This window comes from Cataglyphis hispanica, chromosome 4 (genome assembly GCF_021464435.1).
Source record: "Cataglyphis hispanica isolate Lineage 1 chromosome 4, ULB_Chis1_1.0, whole genome shotgun sequence".
NCBI lineage: Eukaryota > Metazoa > Arthropoda > Insecta > Hymenoptera > Formicidae > Cataglyphis > Cataglyphis hispanica.
The window spans coordinates 2,119,406-2,137,553 of record NC_065957.1 but is presented as its reverse complement, the minus strand read 5'-3'; the positions used below and the strand labels follow the sequence as shown (position 1 = coordinate 2,137,553).

The 18,148-nt window shown below is 31.1% G+C and overlaps 2 protein-coding genes across 10 annotated transcripts; one reads left to right on the top strand and one right to left on the bottom strand.

The window, feature by feature from the left end:
- Positions 1–102: 102 nt before the first annotated feature.
- On the bottom strand, positions 103–7,241 carry LOC126848609 (BRCA2-interacting transcriptional repressor EMSY). Of its 2 annotated transcripts, none has more exons than XM_050589611.1 (13): positions 7,066–7,241; positions 5,695–5,869; positions 5,308–5,483; positions 5,104–5,210; positions 4,704–4,986; positions 3,890–4,150; positions 3,719–3,817; positions 3,400–3,563; positions 3,120–3,251; positions 2,837–3,025; positions 2,508–2,749; positions 2,263–2,381; positions 103–2,072 (listed from the first exon to the last, which is right to left on the bottom strand). In XM_050589611.1, exons 1-13 carry the CDS (start codon positions 7,124–7,126, stop codon positions 1,882–1,884), a joined length of 2,199 nt encoding a protein of 732 aa, XP_050445568.1. In that variant the 5' UTR covers positions 7,127–7,241; the 3' UTR covers positions 103–1,881. The 2 variants fall into 2 exon arrangements, with proteins under 2 accessions (XP_050445568.1, XP_050445569.1); XM_050589612.1 differs by having other exon boundaries at positions 3,400–3,536.
- Positions 7,242–7,977: 736 nt separating this feature from the next.
- Positions 7,978–17,548, top strand: LOC126848605 (PDZ domain-containing protein 8). Of its 8 annotated transcripts, none has more exons than XR_007687286.1 (12): positions 7,978–8,328; positions 8,738–9,439; positions 9,521–9,713; positions 9,803–10,065; positions 10,218–11,286; positions 11,533–11,795; positions 12,061–12,267; positions 13,960–14,109; positions 15,273–15,455; positions 15,655–15,934; positions 16,115–16,190; positions 16,650–17,548. XR_007687286.1 is itself a non-coding variant. In XM_050589605.1 (10 exons), exons 2-10 carry the CDS (start codon positions 9,044–9,046, stop codon positions 15,850–15,852), a joined length of 2,922 nt encoding a protein of 973 aa, XP_050445562.1. In that variant the 5' UTR covers positions 7,978–8,328; positions 8,738–9,043; the 3' UTR covers positions 15,853–17,548. The 8 variants fall into 8 exon arrangements, 2 of the variants coding, with proteins under 2 accessions (XP_050445562.1, XP_050445563.1); XR_007687287.1 differs by having other exon boundaries at positions 16,115–16,194; XR_007687285.1 differs by having other exon boundaries at positions 16,115–17,548.
- Positions 17,549–18,148: the final 600 nt, after the last annotated feature.

The following is an 18,148-nucleotide window of genomic DNA, read 5'->3' as shown; positions in this document are numbered from 1 at the left end:
AAAATAGTAATATAATGTATTTTCGTTTTAGTATAATTTTTTTTTATTATGTTACATAAAAATAGGGTATATATTAATAATTACTAAACATTTAAAGAGTTCAAGGAACAACCAATTTACTTATGTTTGAATATCTTTATTTCTTTTACAATTAGCTATAAATACCATTGTTTATGCTTATACACAGTTGCATTGGCAATATTACATACAGAATATCTCAGATTTATTGTATTAACTTATAGATTTTATCTATAAATTTGACTGACAATAAATATCACGCGCGTAACTTTTCATAATTTTATCAAAATTGATCAGTGTATTAAATTTTCAGTTCACTAACTTTAACTGTCGTTAAAAAAGCCTTAAATTAAAGTTAAAATAAGATTTGCTTTAACTGAAAGTAATTTATTAAAATCATTTGTTATAAAATGGTATAAATGGGAAATCTAAGACATTCTGTTGCTGCAGAATATGTGACCTGATGATTGAAAAAATTTAATGTCTTATTTATTGGTGAAGATTATAATTGCACAAATTAACTTTTCGTAAATTCGTACGATTTAAGTAAAAATATCTTTGCAACTTTCGGTAGAAATCTTGCATAAAATATAATTATAATAAAAAAATTCGAGTAACAGAGTATTGCAATATTCTGAATCGAAGGGCAGTGTCACTTCGCTTAAGAAAAATATAACTTTTTCCTATTACAAAATTGCACTTTTAGTAGAGAACAAATTATCAACTCTCGAGCAAGTTTCATTAAAACAGTAGAGAACGGTATGTATTTCTCTATATTGATAAAAATAACTAAAGCTATCGAATTTTAATTAATATTCACACTTTATTAATGGCGGCAAGAGAAAAGATTATTCTTATATACACATCCTTAAATAAACTTTTCTCTTTGAGTCCGAGAGTATGTCGATGTATTTACAAGATATTTACAGCGCCGTTGCAATAGTAGCATGAGCAAGTGACAGATTCACAGAATTAAATTTCTAGTACTTAACGCTATAATATCACATTTACAGAAACGCGTTTAGTCTTACATGTCTATAGATAAAAGTACAAAATTTTCAAATGTGCGCCTGCAATTTGACATCCATTTACTTTTATTTGTTATGCAGCATGTAAAATTTATATCGTTGACTTTTATCTAATCTGTAGAACTGAATAGAGCTGGGTGTTCTGCATATACAGTGAAAATATTTTTAATCGAAGAATCGCGTTTAATATTAAATTACGTAGCTGCCCTATCTATTTACGAACACATTCAAGGTAAAAAAAAAAAAAAACGAATAACAGATAATAGCACTAAATGCACCGGGGATTTCAACTCACACTTCTTTAACTCTTTAGCAAGAAATAGAGTTGTAATAATGGAATTAAAAATTAAAAGAGCGATTTATATTGCTAGGATTATGAAAAAATGAATGAATATACAACGCGCATATCATGGCTATATACAAAAATATAAATTAATCGCAGATCATAATTTGGCACTTATATATACAGTATGTTAATGTTAAATCAGTATGCTTGAATAGTATTGGAAGTCACTGAGTGTTGAAATCTTATTTTTATAATCAAACGGCCTAGTTGTGTTCTATATATAAAATAACTTAGGTCGGTCATTTTTGATTCCATCGAAATCTTCCAACGAGAGAATATAGGCATATACATGTAAAAATTTCATTAAAATAGGCTGAACACATATGTACATATACATTTGTGTGTGTGTGTGTGTGTGTATGTGTGTATGTAAAACAGATATACATTATATTATATGAACATATCAGTACGCTTTCAATACAAAAGTATTATCAGCCTTACTATCATGCAACGATTACGACACATGTAACGTTGAAATTCCTTTAGTCGTTACGAATCATCATGCTCGTTTAGTTGATTTATAGTTGTCATGGATCTTGAATCTTCTATAATGCAATTTTTATAATTGTCTTCTTGTAATATACATTGTAAGTATTGCGTATTTGGGACATCTATTATCTCGCCAATGGTTTCTACATCCTCGTCAGAATTTTTTATCCGGAGATCGTTATTAGCATCATCTGCACAAAATAATACATTAAATGTAACATTATTAGTGAACATAATAAAAAGTCAAATAGTTTTAAAATTCGACACTTGGATAAATAGAGTAATTTTACAATTTTAATTTCGATGACATCCTCATATCTGTTATTAAAATAATGTTTAAAATTATACTATTATATTTTATATATTAGTTGCATAATATACCTTGTGTATTGGCGATTTGCTTTGATCTGATAAGTATTTCCTTATTTCCTTGCGGTTTCGAGGAATCTAATAATTTCATTACCTGACAGTTCATGCTTGCATTAACATTTTTATTCCTTCTACAAAGGAAAAAAGACATCTGAATTCATCAAAATAATATTAAGATTCATTATGTATTCACAAATATTAGCTGTTATGTATTCACAAATATTATCTGCTATGTTTCATATTATTATTATTCTGACCTATGTTGTTTTTCGTCCATGGCGGATGTAATCGCGGAATCTGTTTTCAGAGGTGAATCTCGGTCAATCGTATTAGTAATGCCACTGCATTCTTTCACCTGCGCAGTGTTCATGCTATGTTCATGTATCACAGTTTTATGTTGCACATGCAACTTTGTAGCTCTTTCCAAGAACTGTGAAAAGAGCTTGTTTTTGTTAGAGTCATGCCGTAAATTTGCGGATACATCCACTATCTGTTTAAACTGCAAAACACAATTTTAAGTATAAAAAAAAAAAAAAAAAAAAAACAAACAAAACAAATCAAGTGACAAAAGAAAATATAAACTCACGTTTATATTTTCAAGCTTATAAGTGGATTCTGCATTCTGCGGCGAATTTACATTCGATAGCATAGTCTTTGTTTGATCTCCATTGTTCAGAGAGATATGATGGGATTGAACACTAATCGAATTCGCATTATTATGCTGGCTTGTAACGCATAGATTCTTTCCACCCATTATTACCTTTCCTAGCACTTCCTGAAATAGCCAATAGATGTAATGATATCTCTATATATATTCGATTTTTTCTCTTTGTTTATCGATATTCCATAAGATCAAGTTTTTAGAATACCTTGCCTGCATGTGATAACGTTATGCCTTGTGCATGACCCTTCTGAATGACGATTACATTAGTCTTAGCATTTAATTTAGTATTTGGATAATGAGGCATATTTACAACTTTCTTAGAATTTATTGTAGCACCCTGAGGAAGATACATATACAATAAATTATATCGCTGATAAAATATTTTCCATGTGTTTTTGTAGGTTTTTTTTTCATGATAGAACTTTAACACATAATTTAACAATAAAATTTAACAATACAAATATTAAATAGATAAAATTAATTACCGTTTTGGCAGTAGATTGATGATTGATCGCAATCTGTTCCGACGGCAGTTTCTTACATGTTAATGTTGTGGAAGTTTGTTTAACCTGAGGTGGTCCAGGGCCACCTGATACTGCTACTACTGTGGTACTAGGATACACTACGGGTGTAATTTGAACTTGAGAACCTAAGTATTTATTTTTATGCATTTATTTATTCATATAATTTATATTTAAGAGAGATAATAAATATATATAATTAAAAATAATGCAATCTATTTTTCCAAAAATTTTTACCGCGTGAGCGATAATCAATATAAACGAATGTCTATATAATGCTTACTTGATACTAGGGCTTCATGTATGATTGACATAAGTTGCTTTTTGCATGGTGAATTCAAACTAATGTTCTCAGATCTCTCAGAGGTTTTCTGTGTATTACCTGCAAGAATACAAAAAAATTTATTGTTGATTGTCTCTAAATTGTAAAATATGTCTTAATGCAAGAACATACTTGTATTATCCTCATATTGTAAGTCTTTACTTTCCGAACTCATTTTGTTTAGCGGCGTGCTCAATGCAATACCGCTTGAAACCGCTGGCACTACTTTTGTACTAACTTTATTCTGCACAGTACTGGTTAACATTTTTTTCATATTGTTTGGCCAATCTGTGTTTGTGCACATGGAGATTTCTGAAGTAACTACATGTTTATTCAACGAAATTGCGGCTTGCGCATTCGGATATCCTGATATTGTTGTGCTATCCTTAGTATCTGAGTTTGTCAAAAAATAATACAAAATTATGTAAAAGATATATGTAAGACATATTAAAACTAAAAATTTTTGCATTAAAGAAGAACATTTTTAAATTTATACAAAATTTATATAGTCAATTTCCTAATCAAAGATTAAGTACTATTTAAGATTAAGTACTATTAAGTTACTATTAAGTACTTACGATTAAGTACTATTAAGTAACTTCTATTATTTTTTTAAATTCTGTTTTTTTAATTTCAGTTCTTATTTTGATTCTAATGTTACATGCATAAAGGAAAAATATTATTGTGTATTCTTTCATTCAATTCCTCACTTTGATATAGTTACATGATTATATGACAAATATGAATAAATAATAAAATATCAAATAGTTGACTTGATATAAAGAAAAATATAAAAATTCTTAGAGAAAATTTCTATTGCATTTAAAAAAAGAACCAAGATTGATTAATAATATTAATTGTTTTATTTCTAAAAATTTTAGTGTTACATATCTATTTATTTAAATAATATAAGACTTATAAAATAATAAAAGAAAGAAATACCAACCTGAAATCTCACCATTTGGATTAGATGAGATTACTCCAGCATTTTGAGTATGTGTAATTGCTTGTATTAATTGTTTATGAACAGCTTGTGGTGCTTGCTCATCTTCAAATATAAAAGAAGTGTTGTTTAATGATTCAGATACCACTCGAACTTTATTCGGCGGCTCTATTGACAACGGTGATGATGATTTGCGTTTTTCAGAGCATTTTGATACTTTAGGTTTTTCAACTTTATCTATTGTATCTATATTATCTATCTTTTCTTCTTCAACTAGATTTGAATTCTAAAAGTGTGAAAATTATATTATCAATTGTCATAAAAACGTTACATAAAAAATATAACATACAAATGTATTAAAACAAAAAATTACAGTTAACAAATTTATAACATTTTTACATACTTCATGTAAAATTTTGCTGCTATTGCAGTCATTTTCCGAACTGCATGATTTTGTATCAGATAAGTCTTCCTCAATTTTCACTTTGTGCTGACATTCAGTTTCAATAGCTGTTAACACAAATATATACATGTATATATACAAAAAAAAAAACACACTTAAATTATATAACTTAAAAAAATATTGTAAAATTATCATTTAATAAACCTGTAGAATTTTCAGAAGCAATTTGTCTAGGTTTCTTCTCATTTGCAGCTGCAGTTACAAGAGACAAGCTGTTTGCTAACGTCGTAAAAACGGATCGGGCTTTTAATCTTGGCAAAAGAGGGATAGTTCGGCGACCTTCAATAGTCCAATCTGTACCAGTATTTGGACCATTAAGTCTGCATTATAATAATTTCACATTAAACATATAAAACATATAAATCATTGCATTCTATGATATTGCATTAATTTGTTAATATAACAAACTCATCTCATAAGCTACTTTTACCACATAAATCGAAAAATATACATTTTTATGTATGTTATATAATTAATTTTATTATTTCTTATTTCTCTTATGTTTAGAAATTTATTGCATAGAATACATACTGTTCAGCAATTGTTGCAAGCTTTTCGTCATTTACAGCTCTACGTATTTCAGCACGATGTCTTTCATTAGAAATATGTAGCACTTTAGCAAGTTCTTGCAACAATTTCTGTTTCTCGTTGGTGAAAGGACCTTGGGCACGTAGGACAGAGACCATACTTCCATAAGCATCTAATTCTGTAAAGTACAAAAAATCATAAATATGTGCCAAAATACATAAAATATATAAAATACAAAGTATATAAAATACAAATAAAACTTATATAATATTATAAAATATTATATTACTAAAATCATCCAGGTTCATTCAAAACTAAAATTTTTGTTAAAAAAAACATGTTTATATATATATATGATACTTAAAATTGAATTTGATTAAATTTTATATTATGAAATGATATGTATAGCTTAACAGATATATTTCATATATTATAAACTATTGTACATTTTGTCTTTCTCTTTTTCTATAATAATAAATTTATTTCTAAAATATTTATTTTATATAAGCACATAAAATATATATATATATATATATATATATATATATATATATATATATATATATATATATATATATATATATATATATATATTTTTTTTATTGTAGATATACTATGTGTGTAAATATTATTATAATTTCATAATTTTTTATATATTTTTATTTTTTTTATATATGTATATATAATGTGTGTGTGTGTGTGTGTGTATATATATTCATAATATATTTTTTTTATTCACTATACCATATTTTTTTGTGTATGTATGAAACATGTGTTAAGTATACAAGCTTAGAAATATGAATTCAATTACATTGTTTCTATTTATTGCTAATTGATGTTGCCCAATTATATATGCTGTATTTATATGCAATACAAAGGTCGTTTTCTAATATTACCGTGAAGTAAAAATCGGCATTTAGACTCTAAATATGCTAGAGCTAGAAAAATACAAGAGAAGCATTGGATTTTTTTTTCAGCATCATATATAACACTAAATCCACGTCTAAATTTTAGCTGTCTAATAACACGAAAATCATGTACACATATTACTATGACGTAAGGATTATTGCATTTAGCATAGAATGCATAGAAAAAAAATTTACTTTCACATCGAAAAAAATCCATTATTTGTTTTTCAAGTTCTTGTTTTTTCTCGATTCTCGCTCTGCGAGAAGAAACGCGGATGTTATAATCCCTGCTACATTTCATCATTTTCACGTTGCAAAGGAGAAGAACGCGGTGAAATGAGTGTCTCGTGTTTGCAATAGAATTTTTATGTCGCGATAAAAAAATCAGATCTCGGACTCGAGAAGCGGCATCGACAGAGTCACACATGCTAACGCAAAGCGATTTTCTTCGCTCGCATAACCTTACCGAGGCATCGTAAGCATTTCCTGCATTCATCTCGAGTCATCTCCGACCGCATCGGCCACATGATTCTTCGATTCTTTCACAACCGGATGAGATCACTTGAACAGAACGACAGAATCGGCGTGCATCGTCTCCCGCATTTTCGTAACCTCCGTTGACAGTCAAGTCTGGAGTTGACGATGAAGTTATCGCGCTAGTGTTATTTTATTACCATTATTATTATTATTCTCTGCTAGAGAATTTGATTGTCCTGATGTTGGCAGATCGATTGTGCGGCAAAGCGACGCATGTCAAGAAGATGCTTTTATTTATACAAATATTTATTTATTTATATACCTTATAATATACATTATTATATTATAGTCTGTATTTTTAGATAATTTCAAATTTTTTACTAAATTTTATACAGCAAGAATGGGATATGTGTATTCACATCTGAATTTGGATTCTTTTGCGGCGAATTCAAAACATATCACATTGCGCATCTAAATATTCATACATCGAAGGACATATATAATAGCAAAAATCAAGTATCGAAAAGTATATGATGTTCTTATATTTTTTTCTTTTTTTGAAAATTTTTGATTGAAATATTTCATTTATTTTCATCGATATTTACTTTCATTAAAAAATTTTTACAAAACAGCTCTTTAATTCGCATTTATTTATATTCTCACAAATCATTGAAACTTTGAGTAACTCTAATTTAATTTTACTCAGCAACATCGCCGTTGAATTAGAGAATTTCTTTATTTTTTTGCTACGATTTTAATTTGAAATAAAATCACGCGTACTTTTTTCCATGTTTTTTTCTGGTTAAAAATCTATCAAGATTATGAATTTTTAAATTTCTCGCTTTCCCCCCTCCTCTATTCAATGTCAGTCGGCCAAGGGTTGACAGACGGTTGACAGCAATGACAGCATGACAGCTGTTTTCTCGGCGTCGCGAACATGGCCGCCGAGAAATCGATAGACAAGCGATGTGGGGAATTGAATTTAATCCCGCGTCGCCGTGACAGCGGCTCTCCCCACGGGACGTGACCTCGCGACCGTCGTCCGTGAATGTGCCTTTCCACCATCGGATACAATACATCGACGAGGGAATTGTTCTGTGCGCGCGCGCGCGCACCACTGTCGCTGCTGTTCAGCTGATCCGCGAATGATGGGTGAAAGTGCTCCGAATAGTCGTCGACCTGTAAAGACGGAGGGCTGATTCATCGTGATGTGCCGGGCCCGAGGAGATCGACTATATCGAGAATTCCAAATGTAAATACAGATAACATAGTACATCAATGGAGGTTTTTTCTTTGAATGATAGAAGTATTCTCTCTCTAATGCGAGTGTTTTTTATTTGCTTTTTTCTGCTTGTAATGAAAGCGAATTTTATCTCTCAGATTTCCTCTAATTAACGATAATATATAATCTATTTTTTTTTGTATGACAGTAGTGAAGATAAATTTCTATTTATGAGCAATCATATACACAATGCAATTTAAGAACATTATTTTTTTATGTGTATTTATATAATAATCGAAAATTATAAAAATAAATTTTTTTCTATATTCATAAAAATAACTACATTTTTGATACATATTCAAATTTCTGTTTTTAATTACAATGTTCAAGTTTCTTCTCTTGGAGAGATATATTTTAATTCACATAATTCTTCCTACAGCCTCTTTTGGAACTCGCCGATGTTCATGAAGGAGAGATTGAATTTTCTACAGCTGTCCAGTGTTTGAAACTTCCTTACATATGCAATGATAATATGTAACAGTGTGTACTCCTATGTATCCTATGGTTGACATCCATCAAAGAAAAATTGTTTTTTGGACAATTTCATCTTTAATATGGACATTGAAAATTTCTTCTTACATGTACACAGTGCAATATTACTTATGTAACATTCTACATTTGAATACGTGCTACCTTTAATATTTATTGAGGGAAAGACTACATTCTCAACGGCAGTGAATTTAATATGGACAGTCTGCAACTGGTTCTGGTAGCTGTCGTTACATTTATCTGCGGTGTAATATGTACCCTGGCATTGCAGTTTTACCTTTTCAAGAGGTATTTGGATTCGGGGCCTCAAGCCACTCCACCACAAAGGCAGCTGCAGCATGGCAAGGCACAATTACCTAAGGAGCTGGTGGAACAGCTGCAGGAGGAACGGACGAACAGCAATAATAGCATGTCTCGTCAGGCGATGTCTCAAGGCAACGAGAACCTGGCCATAAACCTTACATTACAGTTCCTTTTCAATGAGTTACGAAACGCCGAGCGAGTGCGTTTATGGCTTTATAGGAAGTTAAATAACGAATTTAAAGAACTGTTGACGCAGTCGACAACTGCGAAACTGTTAGATAGCGTGAAAGTAAGATTCAAAATATTCAATCGATTTTGGAATATAATACTAAAAAAAATGTTTCTAATAAACTCTTCGTAATTTTTTTAGTTGAGAGACTTGAACCTCGGTACGCAGTTTCCGACGATAAAAGGCTTGGAAGTCGCGGACTCAAAAATCGATGCTGACACGGGTCTGCTAGAATCTCTGGACTTGGCCTTAGATTTACATTACTCAGGAAATTTTCAATTGTCTATAGATGTTAAGATGCTGCTCGGTAAAACAGCCTACATGGCGTTACAAGGTATTATCAAATATCATAATATATTAAAAAGATAAAGAAAATAGGAATTATATTATTATTTATAAGTACATTGTTGTTGATTTTCACAGTAAAACGTATCAGCGGTAAAGCTAGGCTACAGTTTACTCGCGTACCATATACGCATTGGTCATTGAGTTTCTACTCGGATCCGATCTTGGAGCTGGAAGTGCAGTCGCAGTTCCAAGGCCGTCAGTTACAGCCACAAATAATCTCGATCATTACCAGTCAGATTAGGAGGGCGGTGAAGCGGAAGCACACTCTACCTCGTTACAAAATGCGTTATAAGCCATTCTTCCGAAGATTGAACGACGAAGCAGTGGATCTCTCAGAGGTAAGAGCTGTTTCCTTAATTAATTAAGCTTTAGTTAATTTGCTACATATTCAAAAATTGATTTGTTTTTGTAATTTTAATTTTTAATTGTTATAAGTAAGGCAATGTTTTAATTTGCACGATATATACATCTTATTCACATATTTAACCAGGTCGTCAGTACTCAGCTCACACCAGGATACTTGGAGGTTGTACTGTTGGAGATCAGCAGACTAAATCTCGCACCTATTGCTCTCAATAATAGCGAAGATGTATCGCAGGTGGACGTATATTGCACCATGAGTGTGGATTCCATGCCTTGGGTATACCTGACACAGTACAGCGGCATTCCATACATGGTGCTTGACTTGATCATCAGTAAGACTGCCTCTCAACAGTTAGGTGTAGTGTTTAAGCAAGAAGTTGTACCGGACATTGGCCAAATGTGTGTATTGGTGGAGACCATAGTGTCTGGTAGTCCGGCAGCAATCGCAGAGATGAGAAAGGGCGATATTTTAGTAGCGGTAGATGGCAAGAGAGTGTCGAGCATGAACCAAGTGGCGAAATTCGTTAAGACCGCTGTACAGCGGCGTTTTATCATCAGGGTAGAAAGGCGGCATTCAAAGGCGGACTCGAGCGAGAGAGGACTGAAAATGGATGGCGAGAAGACATCTTTTACCGAGAGGAAGACATCGAAAAGCGATTCTATAGGCAAGATAGACAGCCCCTGCATAGAGGACGTTGGAAAGATGAAGTTTGAAACGCAGATCAAGTTTTCCGATCTTCGGGATTCCGACAATGATCTTACGGACTCTCGGTCGGATACCAGCAAGCTATTTAAAAGAAGAAAAAGCAGCATACAGACAGAAGATATTGCTCAGACGCCTGAAACTACACCGTCTCGACGGATCTCGACGATCTCCATATCATCAGCGTCCTCCAGCAACGTTCAATTTTATCTTCCGGACGAGAGTAACACGACCAGTATTGCCGATCTGTGTTACAACACGAAAGAGAAACCGTACGCTTCTCTAATCGCCTTCGAAGAGACCAAAAGTTTTCAAGTTGATTCTGAATTACAATACCTGAATATAGGTGTGTGGGGTCGTGCAAAGGGAAGCGAGACGCCAGCGAAATTATTAGGCTACATAAACGCGCCTGTAAAATTAATTCTGGCACAATGTTGCACCTCCACGACCGGGCATTATCTGAAATGTCATGCCTTATTGCCGCCAGAAAGTAGTAAGCTTTTTTCTATAAAATATTCCTTTTTCTAAATTTTCTTTTTTTTAAATTATATTTATTCCAATAAATAGATAATCATAAACAATAGTTTTCACAAGAAGTCTTCTCAAGTGGAATCCAATAATATGAAAATATCAATCTAGATTCATTATTTTTCGCATACGTAGAGAAATTTGTATCGAATTGCTCTCGAAAAGAATAGATAAATGAATTTAATAATTAAAGAATTAATTTTTTTTAAAGCTTCGCTAGCGACATCCTATGTAAGACTGCAGGGATATTCGGGATTCGATCCAACGCTTTGTTACGGCGATATCTTGCTGTCGTACGTATGGGAATCTTGTCGGCCAAGTAATCATACAGTCAGTGATTCCGGAAAGAAGGATAACGCGGAAACTGCCAAAATACAACCGATTCCGAGCGATGAAGTCGCTGATAGAAAGATGCACGATTTCATCAGGACGCACTTTCATAGAGCCACGCACTGCGATTTCTGCACGAAAAAAGTATGACGTTAGAAATACATAACCGATAATGTAATTTGTCGAAATGTTTAAGACAGAGATTTATAAAATCGCACATAATGTGAAATTCACATGATATGGAAAGTTATGATATCCACAATTTATGAATCTATATAATTTATTTATTTAAAAAATATATATAATTTAGACTTTTTAACAAGGGACAATTCTTTCATTTTATTTACGAATTTTTATTTTACTTTATTTTTTTATTCTATTTTTGAGTATTACCTGAATTTCTGTGCAGATTTGGCTAAAAGATGCTGTGCAATGTCGGGACTGCGGCATGGTGTGCCACAAGAAGTGCGAAACACGCTGTCAGGCGTCCAGCACTTGTGGCGCAGAGAGCCTAGCGACCTTGGCGCTGGAGGCGGACGAAATCGAGCCGAACGCTATCATCGGAGACATCTCAAGCCCAGAGATCTCTTTGACTGGATGCGAAGATAACGTGCAGGTATTCAAGACGTAGAATCTTAGGGCGTTTCCTTCTTCGCGAGCGTAATTAGCGTAACATTTTGAATTCTTTCTTACGACATACGATGCTCATGTATGAGTCAGTAGATCGGACCGAGAGGAAAGAAAGCGTTAATCTTTGATCAAATATCTTTACATATGAACAAAATTTTACTAAAAATTTATTAAGAAAATCGGATTCATATTTGTCTAAGAATCTGTAAATGAGAAGAAACATGTGTGTGCACGTATATATATTCAAAATTATTTTATTAAACAGTATATATAATCGTGTTCTAAACTTATTACTTATAACAATTTTATTATAAAGTAGCAGTTACATTATTAGTGCTCTTTTCTCTAAAAACATTAGCATCTCAAAGACGCTCATTCAATTTTTTTAGAGAAAATCTATTTTATATATTAGGATTTCTTTAATATTTATATTTCTAGAGAATAGTTATTTTACCTTCTAGTCCAATTCTGCAAAATTTGTGATAATTAATTTATTACTTTGTATATTTATATTAATTTATATGCTCTATGTTTTTTGTATTTGCTTAAATGCAATATTAATATTAATTTAAATATAAACGTATTATAATGCGTCGATTTAATTATTAACTATATTTTTGCAAATGCTCTATGATTGATTATTTCTTAGAAATTACATTTTGTTTCTTATATTTAAATTTAAATCATATTATCAATTTGCATTTTTTTGTCACAGACTACATTTTATTAATATATATATATATATATATATATATATATATATATATAGAAAAATATTTAAATTAAAATATATACTTATATTTTATAAATAATATTATGTGTATGTACACACACATACACACACTTCAAAGGAATTAATTTTTTAAATATATTTAATTTAATTTTATTTATTTATTGATTTTATTCACTGACAATGAGTTAAAGAGATCAATATTTTATACATCCATTTCAATGACGTACCATTTTGAAAATTCACGCGGGAAAATCAACAAATAATTATCATTACTACATATCGGTAAAATGTAGAAGCGCTTGACAACATATCGTGTGGTTAAAGGATTGTACGAAAAATCTCACGTGCATCTTTAATTACATCTATCTTCGTATTTTGTACATAGAAAGCAGAGATTGTTAAGCGTGACTCACATCCTGTTGTTGGCAATAAAACGAATTGAATATGCACTTCGGTGGGGTGAAGGTTTTTTGTATAAGCTTGCCTTAACCTTATCTTGGTTTTTAGATTACCAATTTATATACAAGTAGATAGATAAGAATTTAATTTTCATTTTTATATGAAACTAATACCTCCGGTTATCGGTAAAGTATATCAATCTATAAATATGTGTAATATTTTTAATTTTTGCAAAACAGAATTTTAAAGTTTTAGATTCTTAATGTTGATGTGAAATATCAATATTATTTAAAATATATATATATATATAAATTAAATTTTATTTTTATTGAATGTTTCTAAATTTTTGTGTGGATAAAGCGACTGGTATAAAAACATTTCCAAATTCCGTAGATGATACTCAGATGCTATATACTTTATCGATGAAACAACGTATATTATATACAACAAAATAACGCGACCATTTTTCAATTATTTTATAGAATTTAACTCGATGTGGTGTGAAAAAGTATTAATCTATTTAAAATCCATTGGTCGATTAATCAGGGCGCAAGTATGAAGGCCATGAAGGCTAGTATAGCTAACACTCTATTGGGCCTGAAGAAGGCTGGAAGTACCAGTTGTCTGGCCCCGCCGGCTTCCAGTACTGGTCTGGCATCTCGAAGTCTTCCCCCAAGTCCCTGTGCATCCCGCAAGGTAGAATAATAACACGCATTTGTTGTCTCCGCCCGAAGCGGAGAGGGATCATGTGTGCTCAATTTTTGTCAACTTTGAAAAAATGTTTGTCTAATAAATATTTTTTATGATACGAAAATTATAAATATATAATAATATATAATATATTATTATATATAATAATATATAATCATTATTTTTTAATTAAGAATTTTAATTAAAAAATAATGATTATATATAATTATTTATTTATGATTTATTCAAAAATATGTTAAAACAACTTTTATAATCGGATTAAATTATTGCATATTTATCTTATTTTTATTCATCCTATTTTTGAGAAACATTTGATATGCTTTTTTCATAATAATATTTAAGCTTGAAATGAAACTAATGATTCCAAAATGTTTTATCGACAATGATTTAAGATATATATGAAACTTTATTTAATTTTTATACGTTCTTTATTAGGACGCATGAAATCTTCTCCGCTTCATCCACTACACCTTTTCAAACCGAAAGAAAGGATATATTCTTCGGAAAATATTGAATGTCTTGCAATTCCCATGCTTACCTTTTTTCACTTTAAATCATTCCTTCACATCTCTCAGTTGTGCCTTAAATTCGCCATCGAAGATATTTGTTAACTTGCACGCAAAAGGAATGCAAGATAATTGATAAGTGCATAGTATGTATGAAAAGTGATAGAATTGGAGACAATGTCAGTCAAATTAATATTATATATGAATTTCTTAGAAAAATTGTCTATATAAAAAATTACGAATATTTAGATTTGGACTCTTCGATGCTTCGAGAGAGAAACAAACATATACCCGCTGATTGTGAAATTATTTTTATCGCTTATAAATTATTATTTATATCGCAACGAATCATTTTTATCGCTTGCTCGAAACTGCTGCAAGTTTTCTTACTGAAGATTTTCATCGACACAATGTATGCTGATCATGGCACTGATTGCATTGCAATTGCACTTTAACATTGGAGACAGCAAGCATTTGCTTGCATACGATGTGCAATCATATAGATGTAGGAAGATCATTGCGCATCATTGGTTCGGACCGCTTGATCACGCTTCACTTTTCGAATCGTCGGGAGCGAGGATGCCCCTTACAGAGATCATTGCGCCACATTAATCGATTTGATCGAATTGTTGAAACATTTAGAACTCATTGGCTGGAGGTTTGGGAATAAGTTCTGACCTCTTGGAGGGTGCTGAGCCAAGTGTTGCAGCTCCACTTGTGGCCGGCGATCTAGATGACGGTCTTATGTCGAGGGCCAGGGATACTGGCAAGTTCTTGTACAAGAACCTGGAACCGCGGGAGCGTGTCGAAAAAATCAATGTAATGGTATGCGAATCAGACTTCTTTTACAAGTGATGTTAAGGAACTAAACTGTAAATCTTACTTTTTGAATCTAGAAATCCATGGATTCATATTGAATTCAAATATCGAAGGATTCCTTAATTGAAGGATTCAAAAAGCTGAGAGAACTCTTAAACCTTCGAGATTACTTTAACATTAATAACTGGATGTGTATCTTTTGCAGATGGGCAAATTGAAGAACGCGTTGGATGCCGAAACTACCTCGAGATTAGAGCTGTCCCACAACGCGGACAGCATGAAACTGATCGCGCAGAGCGATCTGCGAGTACAAGCTTTAAGTGTACTGCTTCTGCATTACTGTGCCGGTTTGCAACACGCCCAGGAGGCGCTTGACCGACCGGAGGCTAGCAAAGAATCTTAACAAGAACGCGTTCGGCAGCATTAAAGGAGAGAAAAAGAGGAGTTTCTTACGAAAAGAGAAAACAGACGCGGAAAATGTAGCGGTATTTGATAATGAAATAATAATGATTTGCATTTTTTTCACCGTTAATGAGCCGTGACTAGATGAAAAAAAGCGACGCTGCATCAATTTTATGATGCTGATGTTGTTTTTAATATTATATATTTGTTATATAGTTACCAGACTGTTTGAGACACAAAAATATTTGTATTATTATGCACAGAAAAATAGGGAGCAAGGATCCAACAGTATTTATAGACATTCCATTGATGCAATTACCGAAATCACAATTGTATTTTGTATGTATGTTACTATTTTTCTCATTTTTACTATTTACAATAATATTTTAATATTTTCGAAGAATACGTATGTATGTAGCAGTATTATAACGTTACATAACGATACATTTTCCAAAATTTGGGGTGTTGATGTAACATTCTAAACAGTTCGTAGTATCATATTATGAAGAAGTTTAAATATTACGCCATAGCTGTTCTACCTTAGTCAATATTGATCGAGTTATTCATAAAGTAAGAATAAATGATAAAATATAATCATCGATTTATTCGGTCAAACTTCGATTCTGTAATGTAGCCAACTTTTAATGGCAAATAGAATAATTTTGACGGGAACATTCTTCTCTTGAAATTTTAAATAAAGAGATCTTATATTATTTTCTATATCTCTATTTAATATACAAATTTTAACGTTAATAATTCTAATTCAATTTTCACAAGTAGCACTTTCGAACTTTGCAGGGTTAATCGAAGTTCCGCCTAGATGTTATGCATATTATACATATACGTGAATAATGCAGTCTCGTATACGTAAAGGCTTCTAGTGATTTGATTGATTTTCGTATTGCAATTTGCATTACATACGTAGCTGAATAATACTCGAAGATGGAATCGTTCACCAAGAGAGAACACCAAACTCATTAAGATTAATATTAATAGATTATTATATATTTAGTGATAATTATATATATTATAATAACATATACAGCAGAGAATGTTATTGTTTGCGAAAAAATGTCGGTTATTTAAAAAGCTTACTACACAAAAACAGTGCAATATCTCAAATACATAAAATAAATAATAATTTTTTTATCACGTAACAGTTTCATGCGATATATATTAGATTCGTAAATATGAGAGTGAAAGACACATTATCATAACATGCAAAATTAAATGATCTATAAATCAAGATATTAATATAGCGGAATATCATAAAACGATTTATGTCGAATAGTTCAAATTATGATGCACGATTGCGCGTTGCGCCAAAACTTGAATAGCTCGCACATTAATATCTTCAAACTCCATCTCTTTTCATATCTTTTGATAAAGCCACTTTGTATTTTTTGTATTTTTTTTTATATTTTAAAGTATATAAAATTTTACTGTTTATAAATGGTTATTTGTTAAAAATAATTCATTTATGAATTATGATCACGAGAAGAAAAAGGATATTACAAATTTCGACATTTTTCAGTTACTTAATAGGCAGACGGTGCCAAATGAAATTAAATTACAACTCCAAATACATATCCATATATTGGAACAACTGTACCAAATATATACTATACTAAAACTATATGTTCACATATTATTAGAAATAATATATATATATATATATATATATATATATATATATATATATATATATACATATATATATATATATATATATATATATATATATATATATATATATATATATGGTTATGATATTGAGGAAGCTGAAGAGATTTTAATATCATTTTAATATCATATTTAATGTTAGACGTGATCATCTGATTTCTATTTGCCTAAGACGCTTTTGATTTAAGCCTATCGAGGGCGATTAAATCGCTTGTACCGCTAAATGTAAAATGTGAATATAGATTCTTTTGGCTGTTGAACCTATAATCAAAGAATTTTACCGCTTTGGCCTAAATCGGCGATATATCTCGACGATCAATACTTTTATGAATTTTGACAAGGCAGCTTCGTATTATATATATAGCAAAATCCATCCATAAGCATTTTTGTGTGGTTGTAATTTTAAAGTATTGTGCGTCTTGCGTTTGCAAACTGATGTATTGTCGCTCATTGTTATTATATATAAAGGTGAATATATAAATTGTTAAACGAACATTTCACAATTCATATTTAAAATACCTCTTAATGCATATTGTATTTTCCTATGAGATTTATCAAAATATCTGAAAATATAATTGCAGGCTTTGAAAATCTTCAAGTTAAATTCTCATTAT

What these genes read in the sequence shown, in the direction of transcription:
- LOC126848609 (XM_050589611.1), bottom strand. Translation starts at nt 7,126, where the DNA reads ATGTGGCCGATGCGGTCGGAGATGACTCGAGATGAATGCAGGAAATGC. An exon ending in CTTGCAACAATTGCTGAACA is followed by an intron (nt 5,484 to 5,694) that starts GTATGTATTCTA and finishes ATTATAATGCAG; the next exon opens with ACTTAATGGTCCAAATACTG. An exon ending in ATCAATCTACTGCCAAAACG is followed by an intron (nt 3,252 to 3,399) that starts GTAATTAATTTT and finishes TATCTTCCTCAG; the next exon opens with GGTGCTACAATAAATTCTAA.
- LOC126848605 (XM_050589605.1), top strand. Translation starts at nt 9,044, where the DNA reads ATGGACAGTCTGCAACTGGTTCTGGTAGCTGTCGTTACATTTATCTGC. An exon ending in AAGCAGTGGATCTCTCAGAG is followed by an intron (nt 10,066 to 10,217) that starts GTAAGAGCTGTT and finishes ATATTTAACCAG; the next exon opens with GTCGTCAGTACTCAGCTCAC. An exon ending in GTCCCTGTGCATCCCGCAAG is followed by an intron (nt 14,110 to 15,272) that starts GTAGAATAATAA and finishes TGAAACATTTAG; the next exon opens with AACTCATTGGCTGGAGGTTT.